General features: G+C 46.2%; 8 protein-coding genes across 8 annotated transcripts; 5 read left to right on the top strand and 3 right to left on the bottom strand.

Moving 5' to 3' along the window:
• Nucleotides 1-3,620: 3,620 nt before the first annotated feature.
• On the top strand, nucleotides 3,621-4,427 carry GGS22DRAFT_150617 (uncharacterized protein). Its single transcript, XM_047959334.1, has one exon. It carries the CDS (start codon nucleotides 3,824-3,826, stop codon nucleotides 4,367-4,369), a length of 546 nt encoding a protein of 181 aa, XP_047824168.1. The 5' UTR covers nucleotides 3,621-3,823; the 3' UTR covers nucleotides 4,370-4,427.
• Nucleotides 4,428-4,926: 499 nt separating this feature from the next.
• GGS22DRAFT_12153 (uncharacterized protein) lies at nucleotides 4,927-7,383 on the bottom strand. The gene is made up of 4 exons (XM_047958243.1): nucleotides 6,942-7,383; nucleotides 6,411-6,880; nucleotides 5,007-6,348; nucleotides 4,927-4,938 (listed from the first exon to the last, which is right to left on the bottom strand). Exons 1-3 carry the CDS (start codon nucleotides 7,080-7,082, stop codon nucleotides 5,553-5,555), a joined length of 1,407 nt encoding a protein of 468 aa, XP_047824167.1. The 5' UTR covers nucleotides 7,083-7,383; the 3' UTR covers nucleotides 4,927-4,938; nucleotides 5,007-5,552.
• Nucleotides 7,384-8,236: 853 nt separating this feature from the next.
• Nucleotides 8,237-9,500, bottom strand: GGS22DRAFT_150613 (mitochondrial fission 1 protein). Its single transcript, XM_047959333.1, has 5 exons — nucleotides 9,368-9,500; nucleotides 9,226-9,295; nucleotides 9,118-9,136; nucleotides 8,965-9,058; nucleotides 8,237-8,885 (listed from the first exon to the last, which is right to left on the bottom strand). Exons 2-5 carry the CDS (start codon nucleotides 9,239-9,241, stop codon nucleotides 8,559-8,561), a joined length of 456 nt encoding a protein of 151 aa, XP_047824166.1. The 5' UTR covers nucleotides 9,242-9,295; nucleotides 9,368-9,500; the 3' UTR covers nucleotides 8,237-8,558.
• A 149-nt stretch (nucleotides 9,501-9,649) lies between these two features.
• Nucleotides 9,650-10,600, top strand: GGS22DRAFT_150611 (Spc24-domain-containing protein). Its single transcript, XM_047959332.1, has 3 exons — nucleotides 9,650-9,835; nucleotides 9,884-10,016; nucleotides 10,079-10,600. Exons 1-3 carry the CDS (start codon nucleotides 9,809-9,811, stop codon nucleotides 10,522-10,524), a joined length of 606 nt encoding a protein of 201 aa, XP_047824165.1. The 5' UTR covers nucleotides 9,650-9,808; the 3' UTR covers nucleotides 10,525-10,600.
• Nucleotides 10,601-12,288, bottom strand: GGS22DRAFT_150608 (uncharacterized protein). The gene has a single exon (XM_047959331.1). It carries the CDS (start codon nucleotides 11,627-11,629, stop codon nucleotides 10,895-10,897), a length of 735 nt encoding a protein of 244 aa, XP_047824164.1. The 5' UTR covers nucleotides 11,630-12,288; the 3' UTR covers nucleotides 10,601-10,894.
• Nucleotides 12,289-12,536: 248 nt separating this feature from the next.
• Nucleotides 12,537-14,408, top strand: GGS22DRAFT_150607 (hydrolase). The gene has a single exon (XM_047959330.1). It carries the CDS (start codon nucleotides 12,954-12,956, stop codon nucleotides 14,223-14,225), a length of 1,272 nt encoding a protein of 423 aa, XP_047824163.1. The 5' UTR covers nucleotides 12,537-12,953; the 3' UTR covers nucleotides 14,226-14,408.
• Nucleotides 14,409-15,438: 1,030 nt separating this feature from the next.
• GGS22DRAFT_12102 (uncharacterized protein) lies at nucleotides 15,439-18,148 on the top strand. The gene is made up of 3 exons (XM_047958231.1): nucleotides 15,439-16,292; nucleotides 16,560-17,313; nucleotides 17,365-18,148. The coding sequence occupies exons 1-3, from the start codon at nucleotides 16,019-16,021 to the stop codon at nucleotides 17,789-17,791; spliced, it is 1,455 nt and encodes a 484-aa protein (XP_047824162.1). The 5' UTR covers nucleotides 15,439-16,018; the 3' UTR covers nucleotides 17,792-18,148.
• A 1,188-nt stretch (nucleotides 18,149-19,336) lies between these two features.
• Nucleotides 19,337-23,366, top strand: GGS22DRAFT_12078 (rab-GTPase-TBC domain-containing protein). The gene is made up of 3 exons (XM_047958223.1): nucleotides 19,337-20,610; nucleotides 20,793-21,400; nucleotides 21,508-23,366. The coding sequence occupies exons 1-3, from the start codon at nucleotides 20,083-20,085 to the stop codon at nucleotides 23,357-23,359; spliced, it is 2,988 nt and encodes a 995-aa protein (XP_047824161.1). The 5' UTR covers nucleotides 19,337-20,082; the 3' UTR covers nucleotides 23,360-23,366.
• Nucleotides 23,367-25,430: the final 2,064 nt, after the last annotated feature.

Raw genomic sequence — 25,430 nt, 5'->3', positions numbered from 1 at the left:
GTTACGCCTTGCGAATGACTAGAAATGCGAAATTACGCCGTTGTGTAACCACGCTATGCTTCCCGTGATGCGTGATGTTACGACCTCAGTTCAGACCGCGCCCCCCCAGATATCTATCTTCCCTTACATCGACACTGTCTCTTTCTTAGCTATCTTCCTAGTTCGGAACACACTGATACCGGGCAAGTAGATGAGAAACGACTTGGGACACAACAGTATTTGCCACGATAGCGGTGAACAACTGGATTAGCAGCTGGAATTGCTAGCGTAAGGTCTTCAAAGGACATGTGGAAATTGCACATCTGGTACGGCTGATACCAGCGACTTCGGCGATTTGAGTTAAGCCCAGGTAGGGTTGAGTGGCGCCCAACTCAACAATCTTATTAACCCTATTTTATTCTCTAGTGTCTAGATTAACATTAAAATGGCCATCAACGCTACGCAGATACACCATCAAGAGGAACCATGCTGTAGGACTTTTCAAGGTTGTCAGCGAACCAAACAAGTTTATGTTCGATTTCTACATGATACATATGTATTTGATATGCGTCTCAAGTTTTGCAAACTTGCTACGAGAATCTAGGCCGGATTATCATAGGCCATCTACCCCTGAATTGTTCGACCCATTCGACATCGTAAACAATGCAGCCTAGAAGACGCCACAGATACCATCTCCAACGGATCGACCTTCGTTGCATATCATCCATACAAGACTAGAACCTTCCCGCAGCCGTATCCTCCACCTATGGCTTACGAGGACTTTGATGACAACCCTGTATATGAACTCAAGAGCGATCTATGCAGTCGTGGCCCAGAGCACCGGGCTGGACCCTAGTACCGAATAACGATAGCGCAATCTCACATCCTCAACCCTTGTTACTAAGGAAGCAAGACTCCGGCGTATGGTTCCATCGGTTTTCGGTACAGGAGGATTATTATGGTAGAAACACTAGAACCCAGCGCGTCGGATCCCTGTCATTAGTTTCCGACTAAAATATGACACGTACATTGCATTAAGCTCTCTTTTATCGGAAGCTAACTCGCGATCCATGCTCTAGGACATGCAAGTAAGACGGTGAACCTGTGAACGGGTAGAAGTCTATCATATCTGACGATCAAGGACTATTGTCGGCTGAAGAGAAAAGTACCGAGGTAGTAACTCAATATATGGGGTGTGAAATGCCTCGTTGGGCTGCAACCGTTGTTTCACGCGCGTCCGGGGTAGTCAGCCTGTAAACACCGCCGCCGATATCCGAAGACGGTTGAGCTTACCCACGATCGATCAACATCGAAAGATACCATTAGAGCTAGGAGATCTGGAGTTTATTTCTCATACATCTAATCTTCCCATGCTGACGTCAGTTACGTGCAGCCTTGGTCGCTCTGGAGTGGGGGAATTCGAAACCATCTCAGCCTCCACCCTTGTTTTCAACTATACGATTACGCAAGCAGTATCAAGAATTGTATCGATATCTTCCCACATAAGCCCGGGACAACCCTATCCTTTGATAGCTTCATGCATCTTCTTCTCACCTGCTCACGCTCGACCGACAGAAAACGGTTTGGTAATTAATGTTTACAAAGCAGCGTCATAAAGCAGCAATCCGGAGTTAGAATGTACCGTGAATGCCTGGCTCCTAGAGACTGTACGAGGCAGTCAGATTCAACGAGATATATCTCAAGGATTCCAGAGACTCCTCTAGATCTCCAAAAGGTAGCAATATCTCTCACCGGAAACATCCCACCGGCATGAGCTTACTAGGCCTCGTCCTCGTAATTCCTACCAATGCAAGTCTTGCCGGCGTCCCGAGATGTCGTCCGATTACACATCTGATGGAGATCCGGGTGAGACTACAAGACCGTGATTCATATTTATAGAAAATGGAATATCAAATCTTAGCCATATGTCGATGAATTACATAATGGCTTAATGTTGTCAGCACTTAACCCATCAATATTTGAGTTAAAGTTGCTTAAGGTTGCGCGGGTTTAGGGGTTAATTGCTTAACAAGCAATATAAGCTGTAGGTGCTTTGTACTAGACGCAGAGTATGAGAGATATATGTATGCCAAGTCAATAAGAAAGCTCAATAAAACATATGTCCAATATCAAGTCAATACAAGGTAGGGGTAAGGACCTTTCCCCGTAGCCATACCGTCTATGTAGGTCATCAAACGTCCTTACCCCTTTTCCCCTTCTTCCCTCTCCTAAAATATTATCAGTATCACGCTGTTTCACTTCGTATATGCGACAAAGAGTCTGGAAGGTTATCTCCGGTGGTCCTAGGTGCTGGATACACATAGTCAAGTAATATATCAGCTTAAGTTGAGTCGTATAAGTAGATACTTACTTTACGATACTCGTGCCAGAATCACACCTTGTGGGCTCTAGCTCAGTTTTGAATCTCGTTAGGTATGAACGTTGAATTGCCCGTATCTTTATAACTTGCTTTAAGATAACCTTGAAATTAATGAATTGCGGGCTCGCCATAGCTACTAGTCCGCTTAACGACTATCATGAAAGTTTTAGAGGAATTATTTCATCGGTACCTTGATAGGCAGGTAGGTGCCTAGATAAATGCAGTAGGATGTCTACTACGTCACGTAGTTAAACTTGTTCGTCTAGTTTGATATAGGCAGAATGCTGAGCCTCTTCTCTTTATGAAGTAGTTCATCTACTGTAAACTACTTAGTCTTTCAATACGTACGGATTAATATTTTTGTTCATAACAATATTATTAAGAAACAATAGAATTGTCTAACGAGATGTAAATATTTATACGACAAGTCAAGCATGTTATTGACGAAACACTGTAAACCAAATCCACAAATTCCGTGCATACCTACCTTACCAACACCTCCATCTTTGATAATACCATTCACCAAGAGACCATACAAGCCAAATCACTATCACAGCACCATTTACACAAGATGCCTTCTGTTCCAAACCAGTATGAGTCGTGGGCCCCCGTGGTCGGTAGCGAAACTTCCTACGTAGAAGCCCACAGAAATCCTCCCCCGGGTCCTTCTCCTGTTAAGAAGAAGGGCGGCGGGTATGGTGGAAGTACGAACGTTGAACGTAGTACCCCGATCAAGATTCCTGCGAAGCCTAAGAAGTAAAAAGCTTCGCCATTGAGACTCAAGCGCAGGTCGCTTCAAAGTTTCTCATGCGGGCTCTAAAGAGTCGCTTTTGAGCACTCCGAATAAACATTGCAGACAACGTATATTTCAATGTGAATGTTGATATCCCCTACTCAATTTCGTATAGATCACCCCGTGCATATGTTTCCCTTAAGTGAAGATTATACATTTCATATAGGAACGTAAAGCATGCTGATGAAAATTAGCAGATCTATCCCGTCGTCATCGCCGTTTCTCGCCCGGAGTAGCTCATCTTCCCAACAAATAGGGGCTGATATCCCATAGGCAGAAATTCTCCCAAGCTACCATCATCATATGGAGATTAGAGTCTCTGTTCGGCAACAATGGGATCTATATCTACACAACCATCGAGTTTCCAAACTACCCTATCCTCACTGTCCCCAAACAACCACCTTTCAAGCCCACTGTATCCAAAAACAGCACCCCCTTTCCAAAAAACAATCGTATAGTGCCTCAACACAACCTCATTGTATCCTCTTCCACTCAACTATAAAACCGCGACGACAACCCCCCCAATAATCATCTCTCTCGCTTTCTCTACCAGCATAGTACCAAACTATCCTTAGTTACCAACCCAATAACCACCAAACAACCTTATTATCACCTAGAACAACCGTACGTACTCCCAAACACCACATTACCCATCACCCTAAACCGCTAACATGGCCAGATCCCGACAATCCAACTCCCGCTCACGCACCCGCGCCTCCCACAGCGTCACCCGCGCAACCCGCGCCGCGCGCACCCTCGCGCACTTCTTCGGCCTCGACCGGCGACGCATCGCGCGCGAACGCGCCGCCGCACGACAAGCACGGCGTCTCGCGCGGCAACACCGGCGCGCCGAGCGGGACTTCGCGAACCAAGTGACCGCAGGTCGGGCACATGGACAAGCGGCCGTGATCCGGCAGCAATCGCGACACGCGCTTGAGCGGCGGGAGCGGTTGCCCGACGCGCAGATCTATTTACTCGCCGCGATTGAAGGCGCGCATATCGATCGCCCGGGGCATCGGAGACGGTTGGCCGAGGGGCTGGTGGTGCGGCTGATGATGTATAACGGGGCGTACTATTTCCTGTCGGGGGCGGGGTACTTTTATAAGAGCCCGCATCGGTACGGGGCTGGGAGTGAGTTGGATTTCGTGGTCGACACGTGGGTTCCCTTGACGGTGAGGATTTTTGCGCAGCCTTATCGGCAGCTGTGTCGGCGGTGAGTTAAGTGTGTGAGTTGATTTCCGGGCGTTGGGGTAGGTGAGTTACTCTTTGATCATGTTTTAAGCTGTTTAGTTCTGTTTACCCAGCTGTTTACTGGTAAGTTATGTTTATTAGTTTTGTTTCGGATACCTGTTGGTGGTTAGCAGTTACATTTGGACTACTACCTCTCAAGTTCCGTTTTAAATAGGAGTCGAGTATTAAATCTATTATATGCCTGTTAAATATATATTTAATAAGAAAACGTGAAAATATCAGTGAATGAGATAAACGAGTAAAAAGAGGTCAAGTAGGTACACAGGAGAGTGATAACTCCTCTACCCCCTATTACTCGCAAAAATGGGGCCTTTGTAGATTTCGACCCGTCCATAGGAGACTATCTTATATGTTGCTTCACATTGATAGTGTTCGTGACCGAAGAAAGAACTTGCTCGTATGACGTAAAGGGTCTCAATAAACTAAGGCCTTGTTCGTTATTTGAGCATGATACTTTTCATCATGTACCTGTGCATACGAACGATTTCTTTCAAACCTTGAATAGGCCACCACTGGCTTCTATTCAAACTAATGCCTATAGGAAATTAGCTACTGAGATAGCAGTATTGTCTTCCAATGACTCGTAGAAAGGAAGTAGCATACTTAGGTAAGTAGTCATTCAGGGCTGTGAGACTACATGGCTATTTCACGGTATACTACCAAAAGTCCAGAGCGAACATTCGTCAATCCATCGTAAGAGTTCATATTCATCAGGACATGGAGATCTATCAACCGCGAATTTCCTCAACTCCATTTTCAATACCTTGAGCTGTGTGGACAAGCTCATGTCGTTTTCTCCCCCTGCCCGTTGTATTCATCTCACAACTTCCAAATACGCTTTAACTATCCGTTTAATGTCAGGCGGTGAGGTATGCCTAGTTAAAAGATCATAGGTTGAATGGAGGTAGTGCCGTGATATAAGATCATGGTTCACCATAAATCCATAACCAATCCGTCAGACACGCCAATACCGTAAGTAAAGAGGGTGATTATGTGCGTAACAGAACCATGACATTATGATTCCGTTGACCTGAAGGTTTCCGTCAAATATGTGTTCTGTCACTTGATATGCCGCCGACTTTTAGTATGGCTACGTAGGCATAGTATAGGTCGATCGGGCTAGGTAAACCAGGGTAAGAATCACACTCATCAACGTCTGTCTCCTCGAAATTGGTCTCTAATCCAGTTAAAGGGACCGCCAGAAGAGCCTCTAGCATCACGGGCTCTGTCACTCTGCGCTGAACGACGACTAGGAGAAGGGCTTCTAGCTCTATTAGGTTGCGATGATCCCGAATACGTGGGAGGGGAGTTCGAGTCTCGTCGAGCTGATTGCTGCCGGCTAGAAAAAGTACTCAGGTCGGATCGCACACGACCCGGGGGTGTCGGTGCAGATCTTCTGTAATGAGATGGAATGCCGGATGGACCAGGCTGTGTAGGCGGGACAGCCTCGTTGGGACGACCAGCAGCCTCACCATCGATAGCTGCTCGACAGATAGGACAGGTATTGTGCTGTTTCAGCCATAAGGTGACGCATTGCTCGTGAAACCAATGCCTACATGGTAACACGACTGCCTCGTCGCCCACCGTCATCTCGTCGATACAGATCGTACATTCACCCTTTAACTCAGGCCCTAGCATTGCCTCATCCAGCTTTTTCCTCGGTAACCCTGCAATAGATTCATCTGAGGCAGGGGCTGGTGCATTTGACTGAGGATTTGAGTCCATTAAATTTGTAATAATACGATCCAGCGCCTCTTGCGAGTAAACAGCGTCACCATGGACCATTTGGGGGTTAATGAGACTTGCTATTAGTTGGCTCAAGGCTAAAGAGAAATCCGCCTGTGGGCGGACATTGCCATTACCATCACCATTCTGATTCGTAGAATTAGGATCATCGCGATCCACGGTTGGAGGACCCATGTCTCCCATAATGTCTCCAAAAACTCTGCATCCCATGTTAGTTATAGTTGGCAAAAAAGTCACAGGAAGAAAAAGAGTGAATCGTACCTTCGAAATGGATCATCGCGACCCATTATGCCTCCTTGGCCCGGATCAGCACGATTTCGCGCAGAAGTACTGCTGAAGGTAATGCTACTCATGCCACCTTGAAAGCCAGGACCAGATATCCTTTGAAAAGTGACTCGTTGAGGAGGGCTAGAGAATACGGTATCTGGGCCAGATCGCATGTTAGGTCCTCCTATATTTCCTAATAATTCGGTGAATGTACGGATTATCTGCTCGGTATTCTCGGGAGCTGCGCGCGATCCATTTCCTGTACTTTGGCGCTCAGGTGATCGGTATATAGTTCGATGGCTAAAAAAGCCACCAGGGCCATGTAATATGTTCTCCTCTAAGTCATCGTCATCTTCATCGTCGGAGTCGAGGGTGCGGTGATGGTGATGGCGAAGTCGAAGATGATCTAAATCTGGCAACGAACGGTCATCGTCCATAATTCGGGGGTCATGTTCGACTTCAACCTAATCAATAGTGAGTAAGTAATGATGATATAGTAAGAATAGTTTACAGCAAACAACGTACTATCTCTATAATATCACTCCGGCACCTAGGACAATCTAAAGCATCTGGGCGCTCATCCCGGTACCATTCATGTCGGCAGTTATGGCAAAATACTACTTCTCTCCCGACAGTCGCGTCGAGATGGGTGTTTCTAGACGCCATCTGGCCTTGCCTAGACTGTCGATAAGCGGCAAGGGCAGTGAGTCCTAGGCCAATAGCTAGGCCAGTTGCTCGAATTGCGCGGAAAGCCAGAGTGCGAATTCAATTATGAGACGAGGGGAACGACGGTCGGGCAAGTCGGGTTGTGTAAGGTGACCGTACTAAAGAAGCCGGATCGAGGCGGGTTGGCGCCTATGTGAACGGCAGCGAAAATGATGGATGGATGTGGTGAAGTTGATAAGGCTGACGCGGGGGTGATATCTGTGAGGTTAGAATGCATGCAGCCTTAATGTAGGGTTGGTCGAATATCCGGCAAGGCGGATTCCAGAAGTGGTGTAAAGAAGTAGGCTTGCGACAACTGGTATTATCAGTCAGCAGATTTATCATACGGAACAAACTACTGTGGGCGCACCTTGCAATACGGTGCTACGCTTAATTACGACGGTAGAACCCCGTACAAGCCGTATTGATAGGCTGGTTTGTAGTGATTTGAGGGTATGTTCGCCAAAAGGAAAGCTCGGCGAACTGGGCGAATGATTGCTGAGATCGGAATCCAATGGAAGTTCTGAGATCCGAAGTCCATGTGGAATACCTAAGCGTACCCAGCTTTATTGTCAAACTTCGAAGTGATTGGAGTTTTTAATTTTCGGGATGTAATCTTCAGGATGCTAAGAAAATATTAAATACTACATATATCGACGTAAAAAGGGTGGAAGGCTTCTTTGTAGTTTGGTGCGCATCTAAGCTTCTACATGTAGAGGCAGAGTTGCTTTCGTCATTTCCAGCATCGATGGAGTTGTAAGCTGGAGGTACTTAAGTAAGGTAAGGACAGGTGGGTCACCCTTACGCCGCGGGGCAATCTACGCTGTAGGTTCAAGGGTAGGTACCTGATGAACTCTGTTACATAATAATTTAGGTGCATCAGCTAGTGGACCAGGGTAGGCTCGGGCTCTGTAGGTGGGTTAAATTTCCACTAAGCGTAAATTCATCCGAACTTGAGTATGTGTTTAATAGGACCGGTAGGCACCTAGAGTTGCCCAGTATGAGTAACAGTGTTGGCTACACTAATACGAAGTAATACCATACAATCATGTTTTGTTTTGCCAGATCCATATGGATACCTCTATGAATACTACTAGTTAAGTATGTACAATATATGTCACTAAGTCACCCCTATCTCAGTTGATGAATTTCGTATTCCTACCTGACGTAGAATCGAGTGGCTTCTGTGTATTATTACATGGTATTCACGCCGAGACCTAACGCTGTAACCCATGATTCTAACCCAGTGCTTCTGTAGAACCGTTCCGATGTGCCAACCATCCCGGAATGCATCATCTACCCTCAAGACAAATGATAGATGTTCCTCCGATGTCAACCGGTGCAAGGCCATTGTTTTCATTCGACCTAGGCTCAGAAGCCTCCCACAGGAGTTTACCTAGCGCGTGGCTTCCTTTCTGGAAATTCATATCTCCTTTTCTACCGCTTCTTGCCTCGGAATAGAATCCCACCAACCACACCGGCAGCAATGGCGACACCACTTATGATCGCAACGCCCATCAGACCCTCTTTCGTTACTTTGTCATCGATCAATCTACGGAGGTCCATCGCCTGGTGATTGGCCGGTTCCTTATCCAACAACAAATCATTGTAGCGCCTTGCCTCTCCATAGTTCCCGAGCTTGTAGTTGGCTAATGCCAAATAGTAGAGACATTCACGGCGACGGTCAGGCGAGACTCGAAATATTTCTGAAAGTAGACGCACTCCTAGCTGTTGATCGCTTCGTTTGTTGGACTTGATTAGGCCCTGCAGCAGATGATGAGCATTTTGTCGATAACCATATTGTAATGCACATCTCCCGACGGATAGCGCAAACCGAACTCACCCATGCATAGTTGAATTTTGTCTGAATACCGGCCATATCACCCTCTTTATCATACTGCGTTCGCAAAGTTTCCAACTCCGCTTCCCTCAGCGATCTATTCGAAAAATGGTTAGTCGACATATCGGGGCGAAAGGTTTGCGGAGGAAGTCATACGTTTCCGCGTCCACGGCATCTAAAAGAAAGTAAATCAGAATGGTTAGTACGTCTTTGTTCATTATCCCCCGCGCTACTTAAAAGTGAGACCTGGACAAGTATACGTACAAGGCAGCGCCGTCATCTTGCCGATATTGACAAAAAATTTAATTACTCAAGCTTAGGTTCGTGGTATGCTCTATAGGTGAAGAAGTGCTGAGTGAACAGATTATATACTATTAGGTCGACAATTCGTCTGTAGGTCTCTTACCTCGCTAGGTAGACAGGCAGCGCTTAAGTAAAAGATAAGATGACCTCGGAATGTTCCAGCGACGATAGAGAGTTGGTGCGGGATCCGAATTGTGGCGGGAGCTCTCAAGTCGTCACCTGTTAGTCAGTGGTCCAAATGTGGCGCCGGATGACGCAGAACGCTTTAAATGTTTAACCTTGGTTGAATGTGGGTCTGCGGGTACGCCGTGTGCGCATGGCCATTTTAGGGCGGGCAGTCGCAAACCTCTCTATCTTATCAGTCGTCCTGGTGATACCCCGGTTTGTTTTGTTCACTACTCCATTTGGTCGCGAATCAATCGACAAATTACTTCACAAAAAACAAAGCATTTCGAATCACCCGAGTATCGACACACTGAGATTTATACAGTAGCATCAGATTATTGAATTATTTCGAAACTAATTTGATATATTCCCCATCACAATGCTGCTCGACGAGGATCCCGCTTCTGTATGGTATTCCTTTACATCCTTTCCTTCAATTGCTAACAACATTCAGCTCATCCACCACACAATCAACAACTTTAACATTGCACCCGACAAGCTTGCTGTCTCGCGCATTGGCGACTCGCTTTCTACCTTAAAGCAGGCACGAGAGTTGCGAGTCAGAGAAGCCGAATCTTCCCTAAAGAGTATGATATCGAATCGTGCCCAATTAAACCTTCCTAGTCTTCATTGACACGTGGAAATCTAGAGCTTGGCCGTTCCCTCAACACCCTTCACACACAACATGAAGAGCTTACGTCGACACATTCATCATCCGCTCATTCATCCGAGATCTCGCGCCTCGACACGCAGAAGTTCCGTATCGCCAAAGCAGTGTCTGACTTAGAGATGGAAGCCGAACGTCTATCTTCACAACAAGCTGATCTAGCCGCACGACTGCAAGAGCTAGAAATACAGGGGTTAGAAGGATCGCCGGACGATGCGGCTAATCGAAGAGATCCAGTCGACGATGAAGTTTTGTTACGCCTGAAAGTGTATCGAAGTCTAGGTATCGACCTAGAAAGAGACGAGAAGGACGGCGAGTTCTCTAGAGCCATTGTGCGTAACGATCGCAAGGGCGATGTTCATGTTATAAACATGGATAAGAAGTTCTCACGTTACTTCTATGCCAACTATTTCTGGCAAACACTCTAGGGCTAGAGCTATACCGAGGCTCACCTGGAATAGTATGAGATCAACGTTATCGAGATTACCGCACGGCGTTAGGCGTCTTTTGTTGTTAGAATACCACTGTTTCAAATTTCAGGATAACTATCTCCAGAAATCAACTTCATTGCCAAGATCATCTTAAATGCGATGTCAGTGTTTTGAACCCCTTAAACAAACCCAACCATTGTTCATAAGTTTTGACCTTGACCACACTCCTGAATCCGATATACGTACCCAAGAAACCTCGACGCTAACCCAATGATACACTGTCCTACAATCAAGTACCAACCAAATACTCCTTATCAGGCAACATAATGATCACAAAAAGCATTCTCCTGCATTTATTCGTTTTATCCTACACTCGACCATTCTTCATATATTTCCCTTCCAGCGTTGGGAAATACTCATCCCCATCAAGTTTCGTAAAGCCGCGTGGCCTGCTACTCGTTGGTGTCCTTGACCTCGAACTGTTAGGCGACGTGTATATTCTTGGTCCCTCTGAGTTGAAAGCTGCGCTCGTGTTGGGGCCTTTCACATAAAGACCTAGCCCATTTGTTCCTGACACAGCACCTCCACTTTGTGATCTGAAATGATGACGACGGTCCAATAGATCAAGTCGCGAGTTAAGATTGTACCATTGGCGATCGTCGGCAGCATCGGCGTCCACGTCCACGCTGTCTAATCTCCATCCACCTACTCCCTCGAAATCCCTCTCTACACCAATGGTGGGTGTTAGAGCAAATCCATCGAGACTATTAACGGGCGTGATAGAACCACTGCTAGTGCTACCCTGTGTCTTACGTCGACGACGATGCCGGGGCTCCGGCGAGGATGATAAAGAATGGTCTAGCGGGAGTGGCTGCGGGATCGAAGAAGCCTGTCGTGCTGTTACAGAACGGGTATGCGCGGCATGACCAACCAATATATAGCGCACGGTTTCTAGCCCAACATCAAAGTAAACGAGAAATAGACGCAGGAATAAGACCATAAAAGCTAGGATGGTCGTGAGCCCGGCGCATAGGGCGAGCGGAAGAGCGACGAGGAAGAGAAATGGAAATATGACGACTTGAAAAGGATTGAAGAGTGCCATCGGAAGTCCCCGAATTGTCCGTTAAGACAGTACTATTTGCATCACTCAAAGGCTGGTCAATGAATCGACAAGCTTGTCGGTTCACATGGTCATCGAATGTTTAGGACTACCTGATTGTCCCTATTACATTCGACTTTAGTGTTGAAGGGAAAGAAAATGATAGTTTTAAGTGCCGGCTGACGGTAACACGAGAAGAGGAGAGATTGGAGGCGGCGCGAAAGATATAATTGAGCACGAAGAAACTCGAAGCTAAGGCACTATATCCATGGCCTCGACGTTGAAAGGGTGTGTTGTAACAAACTCTGTCTCGACGTCTTCGATCCCGAAAGCTCCAATAGCACAGAATAGCTTTCACATGTCGAGACCTAGGCGGAATAATAGTATCGTAGTATTTTTAGCAGCCAGTATTATTCTGAGGGAATGAGGGGCTACCGGGTGGCGAGATCTTTGTTATCAGCCAAGCATGTCACAAATATGTAAATTCATTTTACCTAATATGAGGGAATTGGGAATGCCCAGTCATTGCGAAAAAAGTGCTCAGTGCTGATATTCTGATAAGGCGAAGAATGAAAACTAACAGCTCCTCAATTTACAGTTCCTAGCAATTACCTAGGCAATGGATCGGCACTAGTCCGTCCTACCTTCCCGTCGGAGCCGTTGTGCCCCGGCTCTACGGAGCTGTGGAGTATCGTATGGATCAATGCATTAATAGCTGGAATTATCCGGAGCACTTGAAGGGAAAGAGCAATTAAGGCGGCGGTAATCTCTGACGTCACTAGATTTAGGTAGGCTCTGTCTAATTTGAAACCACCAATCATTGTACCAACACCTAGTAGATAATTGAATCGACACATCGATTGGCGAAGACCATCGCAGAGTCAAGCTATTAGGAGACGTACATATGTACCCCAAAATTCGTATATTTAGGAGTATCCAGTTAGCCAATTAGCGGCTTACTACTGCAGTCTCCTCATGTGAGTCATAACTCCTTCAGCTCCTACTACCTTGTACATTATCTGTACATTGTAGTTCGATCAGATTCTATCATGAGTACCTAGATACTGACCCTCACATAGCCCTGCAATGCGCAGTATTCTATCGAAGGCAGATTTAGAGGTCTTCATAACTGACTCCAAATTTCGACGAGCGTCATTTCTCATAATTGCGTGCTCCGGAGACCAAAAATCTTGATCTGTTTCGGCATCGGTCTCAGCCGTCAGAATTCGCCGACTAATAGGGCAACTTTACGCGGACATATTCGTGTAGAGGCCCCCTGAATATCTTAAACCGATTGTTAAGTAATTATTCAAATTGATTGGACGCAATGTGTCAATATCATTCAGAGAAGCCAGAGCCCTCTGCTTCGAAGGCACCGGTATCTTATAGCAAACCAGGGGTTTCCCTCGAACCATTCCCTTGGGATGCTGGGGTCTTCGATGCTCACTGCCACCCTACCGATACAATGGCGTCAATAGCAAGTATACCACATATGAAAGCACGTGCTTTAACTGTGATGTCTACGAGATCCCAAGATCAGGACCTCGTATCTGATGTAGCTTCTCGCTACAAGGTTGAAGACGACGAAATAGCGGTTACACCGCGCTCTTCTGGCGAAACCCGCTTAATTCCTTGCTTTGGATGGCATCCTTGGTTCTCCTACCAGATCTATGACGACCTCTCTTCCGATTTAACATATGATGGAACCTCATCTGGTAAAATATCATACTATGATAAAATATTAGTCCCGTCACCTTCGTCAAAAGATGTGTCTTTCAGCGAAGGACTTCCAGATCCGCAGCCACTGTCTGAATTCCTACGTGAAACCAAGTCTCGGTTAGAGAAGCATCCCATATCTCTCGTTGGCGAAGTTGGTTTAGATAAAGCATTTCGACTTCCTCAAAGTTGGACTTCGACAAACAAGGCTCATCACAACGAAGGGCTTACACCTGGAGGCCGGGAGGGTAGGGCCTTAAGCCCTCATCGAGTACAAATGGCACACCAGGCCATGATCCTCCAAGCTCAACTACGGTTAGCAGGTGAGATGGGTCGTGCGGTTAGTGTTCACGGAGTCCAGGCGCACGGCGTGCTTTATGAAACAATCTCTCAGCTATGGAAAGGACACGAGAAACCGGTAATGTCAAGAAGAGATAAGAGAAGAATTGCTGAAGGAGCAGAGGACTTCTCTAGCTCATCTGAAGACGAGATCGATGAGGACTATACCGTTGAGCCCAGCACGAAGAAAGAGAAACCCAAGAAGGGACCGAAGCCTTACCCCCCACGAATCTGTGTGCATTCCTTTAGCGGTCCAGCTGAGGTTGTCAAACAGTATCTTCATCCCTCTGTACCGGCGAAGATCTTCTTCTCTTTCTCAATCGTGATAAATTGGGCAACAGGGGGCGGGGACAAGGCCGAGGAGGCGATCCGAGCTATACCCGATGATCGCATACTGGTAGAGAGCGACCTGCATACGGCAGGCGAAGAGATGGATCAGTACCTAGAAGATGTATGCAGGAAAATATGCGAGGTAAAAGGATGGGAGTTGCGTGATGGCGTTGAACAGCTGGGTAGGAATTGGAAGACATTTATATTTGGCTAGTGTCTAGACCCGAAAAGAAAGTTTACTATGTTTATCATTGGGGGAAGAATAAACGGCAATTTTGACAACCTTTGTACATGGGAGGGGACAATTAACTGCTTGGCTCTTACATAACCGTCTTACCATATTTTTCTGGTCGACTTGAGCAATATATATAAGTGACTTCAACATTGAACCGTCAATAAAACTGTCCATATCGAATTATATTGTCATCATCAACTCATGTAAGATGGAGTTGGAAAGTTGTAAGGCAGTAGTATGCGATTATATATTCGATATATTTTGGATGGTTTGAGTATGTATGTAATGTATCAGTGTATGTACTATCAAAATTGCGAAAGTCGAGGATAAAAGTGGAGGGAGCTAGGATATATACGGATAAGCATAATCGTGCCCCACAACCATGCCGCCTGCCACCAGTGTTAATTCCTCTTTCCAGTCTGCTAGTCTTTCCAATCTTAGGAGAGCGCCACCTGCAACCTTTCTAGAAGCTTTTCCCATTTGCTCTTAATCTTTCCCTGATTTCTCGCATATTTCCAAGTCTTCCAGTCACATACTCTAGCCTTTTAGACGCACCCACCAACCACCCCCGTATCCCCGATGCCCAGGTGGTAATTGATTGCTACCTCTAGATTACTTTACCTGAATGAACCTCGTTTTTCTGACGGGAACACAAGCATCCATCATTTTTGACGCATCCTCCATCCACGGACCACGGTGGCCTACCGTCCCACAGGGCGAATCCTTGCTACAACTGCATAGGGCCGTCCTGTCACAGTTTTCCAACCCCCCCTAACCGACCTTAGTAGTTCCTCTCTAGTCGCGGTTGGCCGGTGTCTTCAAGACCTGGCGTTTCGATACCTCGATACGCCTATACGTTTAGTGTACATACAGCGTACATACATACAGTACACGCACACGCACTCACACTCACACTCACACGCCTCTACAGCTGATGAGATTCGCAGATTGGCGAATTGCTATCATCCCATACGTTCCATACTACACCTTAGTACGCATACTACACACACCGTGGACCTGCTTCTTATATTAGCTACCTGACTACTTGACTCATCCTCATAACAAATCCTTGGTTCTCGTCCTAGACAAATACTACGTACGACGGACGACACCGAAGGTGTCTGTTCGAGAAAGGGACAAATCTTGGTGCCTACCTGGCATTAGCTCCTCCTACCACCTTACCGCCTACATACCTACATAGGTACTGGTACAGTTTGCTTTGGTACAATACGGTACAACAAGTACATCAAACTATTCGGGCCTACGTACGCCTATATATTTTATCTAGGTACCTTTTAATGTACCGTGTATGTGTTGTGCCGGTCTCTCCCTGATTAAGGTACGATACATAGACACATACACAGATACGTACATGAAATCGTGGCGTATCCCGTACAGCGATTTCTTTCGGATTAGGTAAATATACCTACTTCGGTACTAGGTCGACTAGCATTTGGCCATACCGATCGATTGGGAGAGAAAGGATCAGATTTTATATCCAAGGTTTAACGTTTAACGTTTAATAAAGTGACACCGAGGTCTCGCTGTTTGGCTCGGGAGAGGTTCTCGGGGGCGCATAGTTGGCATTTGATCGCCGTACCCCCTTGCTATTTTCGGACGCACCCCACACAAACGCGCGACACACCATATTCGCTTGTGTGGTGAACAAATCTGAGCCCCAACGAGTCCCGTCCCAGATCTGCTCTCACCCACGTCACGCCCACGCCCAGCCCTGCCAGCTGTGCCAGCGTGGTGCCAGCCTATCGTGAGCCATGTACGCAGGCAACTATGGCTTTTCCAATGCTGTTCCTCCTGCCGGATCACAATACAATGGTGGCGCCCCACATTCAGCTTCGCAGAACCCTCATTTGCAGCCCGGTCAAGGTCCTCCCAACCAGGCTTCGATGTACAATCCTCAGCAGTTTCCTATGGGCGCGCAACCCGGAGTTGGCTTCCCTGGTGCCCCAAACATGATGCCGGGTCCCAGTCCTGCAGGAATGATGCAAAATACCGGTATGCCGCACATGGCCGCCGCCAATGGCCCGAGTAAGCAGCTTTCCTTCCCGTCAGGCTTCTTTGTCTCCTTTGCCACACTACATACCCGTAATCTTTCCCATACTGCCGTTTAGAGCGGGTGTTGGCATGCCCACGCAGCATTCATATACCGTCCACGGCAACAGAGATACCGGCTTCTCACACAGTCTCTATCCTGTGGTTCCCACGTTCGTCTAATAGCCATAGGCACGACCATCGTTGCCTGTTTATCCTACCAATAATAATGTAATATACTAATGGAGTGATTTGCTACTTTAGTGCCTGGCTATCAACCACCGTATACGAACTCGCCGTATGGTGCTGGCGTTCCCAGTTCTGTCGCGCCGCAAATGAACGTCCCTACTAGCTATGCGATGGGAGGTGGTATGCCTATGTCTGGCTATCCGATGCATCCTGGGATGAATCCGCAACAGCAACAGCAGATGATGCAGCGCATGCAGCCAAATCCAAACGCGCCGGGAATGTCTGCTTCTACTCCTACGCCTCAGCGATCCTTTCAAAATCAACCTCCCCAGGGCACACCAACTCCTAATAACGCGTCGAATGCGCAACATCAACACCAACACCAACACCATCAACAACAACAACAGCAGCAGCAACAGCAACAGCAGCAGCAGCAACAGCATCCATTGTCGACACCACAAACTGCCCACGTTACACCCCAGAGCAAAACGCCGAATAACGCGCAACAGCAACCTCAAAACCAGCCGCCGCCCAACAATATCTCGACGCCTCAAACCCCGACTTTCCCTGCCTCAGTCCAGAATAACGGCCCCAACAATGCGTCATCTGGGTCAACACCCTTAAGTCCAGGCTCAGATTCTAGAGATAAGGAGAGAGTCGGCGTGATTTTGGAGATCAACAACGAATTATTACTAGAGGCTATGCAGATCCACTATACGCGGGATACACTCAAAAAGGAGAGGGCGTCGTCTAATGGCACCGATATTAATGCAAATGAGCCGGATAGGCCAACAGACGACGAAGAGATACTAGCTCAGGACTACCTACAGTAAGTCTAGTTGTTGACTATTAAACGAAGTGTACTAATCTATCATCATAGCTGCATGCGTAGACTGCAGTCAAACTTGTCATACTTGGCAGCATTGGCCGATAAGAAAGGCAATGTTCCGGCCGCGCCGTCTCCTACTTACCTGAGAGCCCCACCGCTAAACACCGGTGTTAAATTAAAGATGATGGTAAGCCCGGATGGCTCGGAGAGTCAGGAAGCTCCAGATCGGAATGAAACAGCCAAATATATCCAAGACTTATACAAAAAGCTCCAAGGTCTTTACCCAGGCATTGACCCCAACAAGGAGCCAACATTCCCAACTGTTGCTGGACGGCAAGGTACGCAAGCGGCAAACATGGCAAAGCCTGGATCGCGGACACCTGGTCAACCTAGTCCCATCCCCGGAAGGCAAATGACTCCCAAAATGATGACTTCGGCACCACCGTCTTCAGTAGGAAATATAACGACAGGATTGTAGAGGGATTTAAGACCACCTGGGAATATGTTGCTTTTGGTCTTAGATACCAAAGCGAAATTCGAACATAAGTTAATGTTGGTTGACGTATAATATGGTTTCGGGGGTTCTGGTTTGAAGGACTGGCTTCCTATTATGAGAAGGGCGCCTTGCGTTCTCGCGCCTTGTATAGAAAAATACCCCATCGAGGTCAAGGATATTTGGTGGTGACATTGAGGTCTTGAAGAGAGATGACTCGGCGTCGGCGTTAAAACTCGGAATAGGTAGCTGGTTTACTTCGTTAGATCACGTATATACCATCGTGAGGACATTGTATAGTTTGCTCATTATTAAAAGTACGGAAAAGTTCAGCTCCAATACGTATATCTTTCATATTCAGATATACTATTATCTTCAACTTGATTTTTAAGATCACCCTGCTTGCCACCTCATCTACATATGATATCCTTTCATGCCAAGCAACCAAAACTGTCAGAGCGTCAAGATAGGACACTGGCTAAATCGACCGGGAAGGAAAATGGAGTTTCGACTTGATGATGTGCAAGGAGATATACTATTTGGACATTTGTGGAATAGTATACATAGATATCTTATGATTGTATACCTGCCTACGTGCCGGTATCGTGTGATATTCGTTAGATCTTCTATATCGTGGAGACTCACTGCCCCTCATCTTTTCAAGTGGGATGCCAGTAAGTACTAAGTAGGTATGTATGTATATTGGCGGTGAGTCCTTGTCTGGTTGATATATATGGTTGTGAATTAAGAGAAGTAGGTGGTGGTGTTCATCCGAGGTGCTTTAGTTCTAAGAACTAGTTATGTGAACTATAAAATATCGATTCTATCGCGTAAGGTAGTGAGGTTCGGTAAGGCAGATGAAGATAGTTCGATTCGCTCGATTCGCCCGACTCTAAGTTTAGTGGGGAAATTTTATGCACTAGATGCAGCGGGACTATGCGACAAAGCGGCTCTTTCCCAATTCAATCTTGCAGGCGAGCGCAAAACAGGGACCACCCTCCATAAGTTCATGTATATAGGTACGTACCTACTTCACACCGCTATCATCCGGTGTCTTAGACATTTATTGCCTTACGAATCACAGCTAAATGGCCGTGCGATCTTATGTACCGTAGTGCGCGGGTGCTGTAAGACGTAGGTATGCTAATCGCCTCTTTTCAGGGAGGGCTATGAGGTCATGTTGGAATGGATGTGTTGATATATAAAAATTTGTATGATACGCGCTGGTGATTGAATGCCTATTTTACCTGAACCTCCCTAGATTCAACTAAGGAAATGGAATCATGGATGTCCAGTGGTTTGTATTCAGGGCCAAATAAAATGTTATGTCGGTAATGTTAGGTAACCGCTAATGCAGGGACGGGGTGTTAAGAGCCCATAAGCGGTCTTTCATCGAACCAATTAGAGAGGCGGGTTGGATAGGTTGGAATAGTAGGTGTAACTCATCTGCTCATTAAACCCGCGATATGGGATGGACCCATGCAACCTTACGTGATAGGGGAGTTCGTCCCGTCTAGCAAGACCTCCCCTCTTCCTTTTCCTGCGAATGCCCTCCTTTATTCGTAGATAGCTAATAACTTCCGATGGTTTTTTTGGTATCCACAAGAATTGTTTCTCATCCGTTCATTATCCCTACCTAGTCCTTTCAATAATCGAGAAAGCATTCGTAGTCGTTCTTTTGGTGGTTATTCGCTATGTTATTCACTCCTTAATGTCACACCAATTGTTTCCTTGATGCAGCATCCACTGCTTAGCCGACGTGCCCTTACCTATTTACTAGCAATTAGCATTGCATAATCCACAACCTTGGAGTACTAGGTACTAGGCTACGCATTTCCTTCTAGAGCCAACTCATTGTTAAGCGTTAAGCGTCGATTTCTACCCCTCGACGAAACAAAATAGGGAAACATAGAAGCCGATTGTCTCGCGAATCCCTGACGGAACCCACTTCTATCCAGCTCCCCCTGTTACTTCAGTACCTTGGCAGGCGACATCCAAGGACTGTGTAGACCGTGGTTGTGTGGACGAATCCGTCTTGGTCTCTGCCTTCGTGTTGAGTAAATAGGTACTGCTAACTGCTAGTACTACAACATTACACACAATCATCGAATCTCGAAGTTATTTGCTTGACTCTTCCGCTGTCGATGCACCACCTATCCGACGTCACACGAGACTAATTGAGGTTAGGCGGGTAAGGCTTAAGGCTTGAGGAGAGATCGGACATTCCAGCCTCTACCGGCCACTCTAAATCTCGACTTGAGTGCCTGCGCCGCGTGATGGAGCGGGACCCCGAAATTCAGAAGAAAAATGAAGACTCCCCGGTTAATACGGAATCGAGGGACCCAACGTTGGTGGAATCGAACGCAATGCAATCGCCTGTCGAGAAAGACGACCGAAGAATGCCGGAACACGATTCGATGGTGACGGTTCGGTTGTCAGAGCCGCCTTCCCTAACGGTGAATACGGACTTTCCGCCGAATACATTACCTTTTAGAAAGAGCATATGGGGACATGAATGTACACCCACAAGTGCAACTGCGCCAAGTGCGACACCTGCGATAGAGGAGGAAGTGACGACGGAGGAGATAGTTGAAACTGAGATTGAGTTGAAAACGCCGGCCGATCCTCCCAAAAATTTGCTACAAGAGCTTCAAGAAACAAACACGACAAGTCAGGAAGACGAGAAACCAACAGACGATATCGACCCCGACCCCGACTCAATGGACGAGTCAGATACGGAAGAGGTCGATTGGGACCAATTACAAAAGACGGAGGACGAACAAGTTAAAAACCAAGACGATAATGTAGGCTCCACGCTCTCTATTTTTATCCTCTAATCACGCAAAGCCGGCACAGTAGGCAAAGTAGGCCAGGCCGGTAAAGTCAGTAGAGTCAGCTAGTCAGCACTTTGCTGGCTGCCAGGAACTAAATTGACTCAGGCCAGATCTACGATGATGATGCTGACGGAACATCCCCCACAATTTAGTCTACAGCCTTATTACTGGCACGACTCGAACAAGAGAACAATAAAATAGCCACGAATCCGAAGAGCGTCAAAGTCAAGGTCGTCGAGCAAACACCAACCCGCCGACCGAGACCGCCATCAATGGCACAGATGCGAGATATGGTCAACGGGCCAACGCCCATGGCCTTACGATACTCTGTCCTCCCTCCCCCGCCTATGACCGATCTCGAATTTTACATGGCACTCGTCAAGGATTATCAACAGACCGCTGCTCGTCTACCTACCTTGTTGTCCAAGAAGATTCGAAAGGGAGTGCCGCCACCTTTGCGAGGCGTGGTTTGGCAGAGTATGGCTGGTGCCCGCGACAGCTATCTCCTCGAGCAATTCGATAGACTCTGCGGCGAATCGAGTCCTTATGAGGGAATCATCGGCAAAGATCTTGGTAGAAGCTTTCCAGGCGTGGATATGTTCCGAGACCCGGACGGCGACGGGCAGCGAATGCTTGGAAGAGTGCTGAAATGCTTCAGTCTCTACGATCAGAAGATTGGATATTGTCAAGGACTTGCATTCCTGGTTGGTCCTTTACTAATGCATATGCCAGATAGTCAAGCTTTCTGTGTTCTAGTGCGGTGAGTAATTTTGATTACTTTGGTCATATGACCATTTGACAATCCAACATCCATGATCTTGCAGGGTACTTGGGGTACAACTAGCTGACTAGTATATTCGATAACAGGTTGATGGAGTATTACGATCTACGATCATGCTTCTTGCCCGACCTGTCAGGTTTGCACGTTCGCATCTATCAATTCCGTGAGTTGCTTCGGCTGAATCTGCCCACTTTATCGAACCATCTCGACGAACTACAGGTCGACCCAGCCTATGTTTCGCAATGGTTCCTCTCATTCTTTGCCGTAACATGCCCCCTGCCAATGCTGTTTCGCATCTACGATGTCATTTTTGCCGAAGGTGCGTCGGAGACTATTATGCGGGTGGCCCTGTCGCTCATGCGCAAAAACGAGAGCCGCATCTTGGCCTGCACTGAGCTTGAAGATGTTATGCAACTCCTTTTATCTCGTGGATTGTGGGATTGTTATCATTACAATGCAGATGAATTTGTCGATGATTTCGTTAGCCTGTCTAGTGTCGTATCGCGAGAGAAATTAGCCCAGCTTGAGCAGGGGTATCGCGAGGAAAAGATCGCCAGTGCCAATGCCGCGCGAGCGGCCGATGTTACCACAGCTGCCTCCCGATTTTTGGGCCGTCTATGGACTACGAGCACCTCTTCCCCGAGATCAGGAACTCTTTCACCGGGACTCACCGCACCGTTGAGACCGTTAAGCATGCTGCGCCGAAGTGCTTCAAAACAGAGTCTGGCGTCCACGCTGAATTCTATGGAAGCCAGCTCCGCTAGTGTCCTTAGCACCGTATCCACCGACGCGACCACGCTATCGCGCGACTCGTCCAATGCCGACGATGCATCCTTCCGTGAGTCGACGCCAATTGTGACGAAGCAACAATCGAGTCGCGCCGCCGCCGACAAGAATCTTCATACCCAGATTGAGGACCTCCTCACCGCCCTCAGCGAACTGCAGCGAAATCATGCTTTGCTAGCTACACAACTCCAACAAGAAAGGGAAGAGAGGGACGAGGACAGAAAAGCGGTCAAGTCATTGCTGGCTGGATTGAAGAAGAAAGCTGGGAATGGGGAAACTAGTACGGCAGAGGATGAGAACGCCGCCGATGACAAGACAGAAGACAAAGCGGAGGAAGGAAATAAGTCCGATGAAGATCGCTTGTCTGTGTTGATGGAGGTGGTCGAGGGTCGTTTCCATGTCGATGAAGGACAGAAGCGCAGGTCATCCTCGTTGTTGACCAAGGCACAACTACGCGATGAATTGTCTAGGACAAAGGATCTATACAGAATTGAGATGTCCAAGACCCAAGGCTTCAATCGTCGCATCGAGGAACTTGGACAAGAAGCCAACACATTACGAGAACAGATTCGCGAGAGTCACGCCCACGTTCGAAACCTGCATCAGGACAAACAGCGTCTCGAGAGGCAGGTGCACACTATGCGCGTGCGAGCTTCGGCTGAAACGCCCGGATCGACAGCGGAACCCGGAGGCTGGTTCTCGTCGGGGGCTAATCTGACTGCTGACAGCGGTACTGTCAACGGTGGCAGGGCTAATAACGGCCTTCGGGAATTTAAGCTCGGACGTAGCAAGTCGACGCCAAACACATCGGCCTTCGCCTCTCGTTCCGGATCGCTAGTCAGGACGCAAACGGAGCCAGTCCCCTCGAGCGAGAATGACAGCCTCGTGATGGAACTCATACAGGCCAAGACAGCCGAGGCAGTGGCTCGCCAGGAGGCCGAAGAATACAAGCAGAAGCTTGAGAGTCTACGGAAAGCTTATGGGATTACTGGTGCAGAGTCGCCCAACGGTACATCTACGATGGGGATGATCAATCGATTTGCAACCTCAATTTCAGAAGCAAGCGGTGGCACTAAGAGTACCACCCCTTCTCACGCACCTACACCCTCTACTGCTACTAATGCTGGTGGCTTCTGGGGTTGGAGACGATAACTGCCGGGCACCACTCAATAGCTCAGATGGTCGCGCGAGCATAATACACGGCGTTGCGAAAAAGAAGCAACGCGGAACCGGATTAATTCATGTTTTGGAACGATCACGGTCGGGGAGGCAGGAATTCGAGCATTTCTACGGCGACTCGTGGTGACTTGCCATTGTCGGGACATTGTCAAGACAGGCTTCATTTGTTACGCTACGCATAAAAGCTTCATCTTACTTTATCGTAATCACATATCCTAGCCCCGTATATTTAGACAGGGGCTATTGGCTGGGCGCTTCTTTTCGCATTCGATATTCATCTAGCTAAAAGGGGTACCACATGAGAATCAAATACTTCCTTAGGCGCGCGCAGACAGAGAAAGGAGAGCAGAGAGGGGTAGCAGCTTTGGAAAGGCAAGATGCGGACTGATTTTGCTTCACGGCTCATAGCAAAGAAATGTTATTATGATATCCCCCAATACAACATGTCTTCCCAATCTTCCAGTCGTTGTCGTTCCCGAACGGGTTGCATGAGTTTTTTATTGTGTACATATGCATGTGTCTCGTACATGGCTTGGGCACTATTGGCACTATTGCTGAGCTTATGTAGCAATTCTCCAGTTATGTCCGCCGTGCAGAAAGAGATAAAGTTGGACCCTACCTACCGCAGTGGCAATATATGAAATCTAAGAACAGTTATTAAACCGAAAAACGGCTGGCCCATTAATAACGTTTCAGTTAAGGGATAATCGTTTTTACCCTAATAATGGTTTTCTAATCGATAACGCTTTTTACTTTAGTAACGCTTTTTTATTTTAATAACGTTTTTTTATTTTAATAACGATAATTTCACTTATTATTATATTTAAAGTTTATATAATTATATTTATATAAAATAGTTATTATAAATTAAAAAATAAATAAATAAATAAATTAATTTAAATATTAATTTAATGCGATTAAATTATTAATTTATTTACTTTTTATTTATTTATTTATTAATTAATTTAAATAAATTTATTTTTAAAATTATTTAAATAAATTATTTAAATTAATATATTTTATTTTTATTAAATTTAATTTATTAAAAATATTTTATATAATAAACTTAAATTAATTTAACGCGATTAAATTAAATTAATTTTTAAAGTTAATATAATTAAATTAACTTATTATATATAAAAGTTATATATAAAAAAAATAATTAATTACTTTAAAAAAAAAAATTTAAAATTTTATATTACGATTTTTAAATTTTAATAATATTATTTAATAATTTATTTTTTTATAAAAATACTTTTAAATAATTATAAAATCGATAAAAACGTTATTAATTAAAAAAACGTTGTTAATTAAAGAAAAGCGTTACCTAATCAAAAACGATTATTTCTTCAAAAATAACCGTTATTTCCCTTTTAAGAACAGTTTCATAGCAGTAAATAACCGTCCTTGGAAACCATATTTTCCCTCTGTGGTACCTATCTGGGTACACAAGTACACAGTTCATGCAGTACATTTTATATGAACAGTACATGGCTGAAGTATTTGGGGAACAGGTCCAATAGGCATCTGCTTGTCTGTAGTGATGACGAGGGCAAGGTGAGAAGGTAGCGTCATTCGGACTCCGTCGCACCTGAAGGAATGTCACTAGCAGCTTTTTGAAGTCGACTAGAATTTTTTTCGAAATGGTGGTGTCGTGTGCTCATAGCGGGTAATCACATGCAATAGACGGTACCTATCCTTAAGTGACGACATGCGGGCGGTTCGTGGTTTAGTTCTGCGAGGAGAGGGATGTTTCGGATTCGGATTGGAAATGAGTCGTACAAGATACGGCAGAAGCCATGGCAGCAACAATAGTACACAATCGTCGAAGGCGTAATATTGTCTAATATATAATATATATATGTAGTATGCACCTTGTATGAATATTCCGAAGTCCCAAGTGATACAGAGATAGAATGGTGACTTGATAGGATGACAACATGTGACGTTTGATCGGGTTAGGATTTGAGAACTGACGATTTTAGTTTGCGATTTTTGGACGCTATGATCCATCCACTATCAAGCTTTGGAAACGTTTCGAAGT

This window comes from Annulohypoxylon maeteangense (genome assembly GCF_022496945.1).
Source record: "Annulohypoxylon maeteangense strain CBS 123835 unplaced genomic scaffold GGS22scaffold_1, whole genome shotgun sequence".
NCBI lineage: Eukaryota > Fungi > Ascomycota > Sordariomycetes > Xylariales > Hypoxylaceae > Annulohypoxylon > Annulohypoxylon maeteangense.
This window is presented reverse-complemented; position numbering and strand designations above follow the sequence as displayed.

Excerpts from the sequence above, each read along its gene's own strand:
- GGS22DRAFT_150617 (XM_047959334.1), top strand. The coding sequence starts at position 3,824 with ATGGCCAGATCCCGACAATCCAACTCCCGCTCACGCACCCGCGCCTCC.
- GGS22DRAFT_12153 (XM_047958243.1), bottom strand. The coding sequence starts at position 7,082 with ATGGCGTCTAGAAACACCCATCTCGACGCGACTGTCGGGAGAGAAGTA. Across the intron at positions 6,881-6,941 it reads GGAGTGATATTATAGAGATA|GTTGAAGTCGAACATGACCC; the intron begins GTACGTTGTTTG and ends ACTATTGATTAG. Across the intron at positions 6,349-6,410 it reads CGCGATGATCCATTTCGAAG|AGTTTTTGGAGACATTATGG; the intron begins GTACGATTCACT and ends CATGGGATGCAG.
- GGS22DRAFT_150613 (XM_047959333.1), bottom strand. Across the intron at positions 8,886-8,964 it reads CAAAATTCAACTATGCATGG|GGCCTAATCAAGTCCAACAA; the intron begins GTGAGTTCGGTT and ends CATCTGCTGCAG.
- GGS22DRAFT_150611 (XM_047959332.1), top strand. The coding sequence starts at position 9,809 with ATGCTGCTCGACGAGGATCCCGCTTCT. Across the intron at positions 9,836-9,883 it reads TCGACGAGGATCCCGCTTCT|CTCATCCACCACACAATCAA; the intron begins GTATGGTATTCC and ends AACAACATTCAG. Across the intron at positions 10,017-10,078 it reads AGCCGAATCTTCCCTAAAGA|AGCTTGGCCGTTCCCTCAAC; the intron begins GTATGATATCGA and ends GTGGAAATCTAG.
- GGS22DRAFT_150608 (XM_047959331.1), bottom strand. The coding sequence starts at position 11,629 with ATGGCACTCTTCAATCCTTTTCAAGTCGTCATATTTCCATTTCTCTTC.
- GGS22DRAFT_150607 (XM_047959330.1), top strand. The coding sequence starts at position 12,954 with ATGTGTCAATATCATTCAGAGAAGCCAGAGCCCTCTGCTTCGAAGGCA.
- GGS22DRAFT_12102 (XM_047958231.1), top strand. The coding sequence starts at position 16,019 with ATGTACGCAGGCAACTATGGCTTTTCCAATGCTGTTCCTCCTGCCGGA. Across the intron at positions 16,293-16,559 it reads GGCCGCCGCCAATGGCCCGA|TGCCTGGCTATCAACCACCG; the intron begins GTAAGCAGCTTT and ends TTGCTACTTTAG. Across the intron at positions 17,314-17,364 it reads CTAGCTCAGGACTACCTACA|CTGCATGCGTAGACTGCAGT; the intron begins GTAAGTCTAGTT and ends CTATCATCATAG.
- GGS22DRAFT_12078 (XM_047958223.1), top strand. The coding sequence starts at position 20,083 with ATGGAGCGGGACCCCGAAATTCAGAAGAAAAATGAAGACTCCCCGGTT. Across the intron at positions 20,611-20,792 it reads TTAAAAACCAAGACGATAAT|TCTACAGCCTTATTACTGGC; the intron begins GTAGGCTCCACG and ends CCCACAATTTAG. Across the intron at positions 21,401-21,507 it reads GCTTTCTGTGTTCTAGTGCG|GTTGATGGAGTATTACGATC; the intron begins GTGAGTAATTTT and ends ATTCGATAACAG.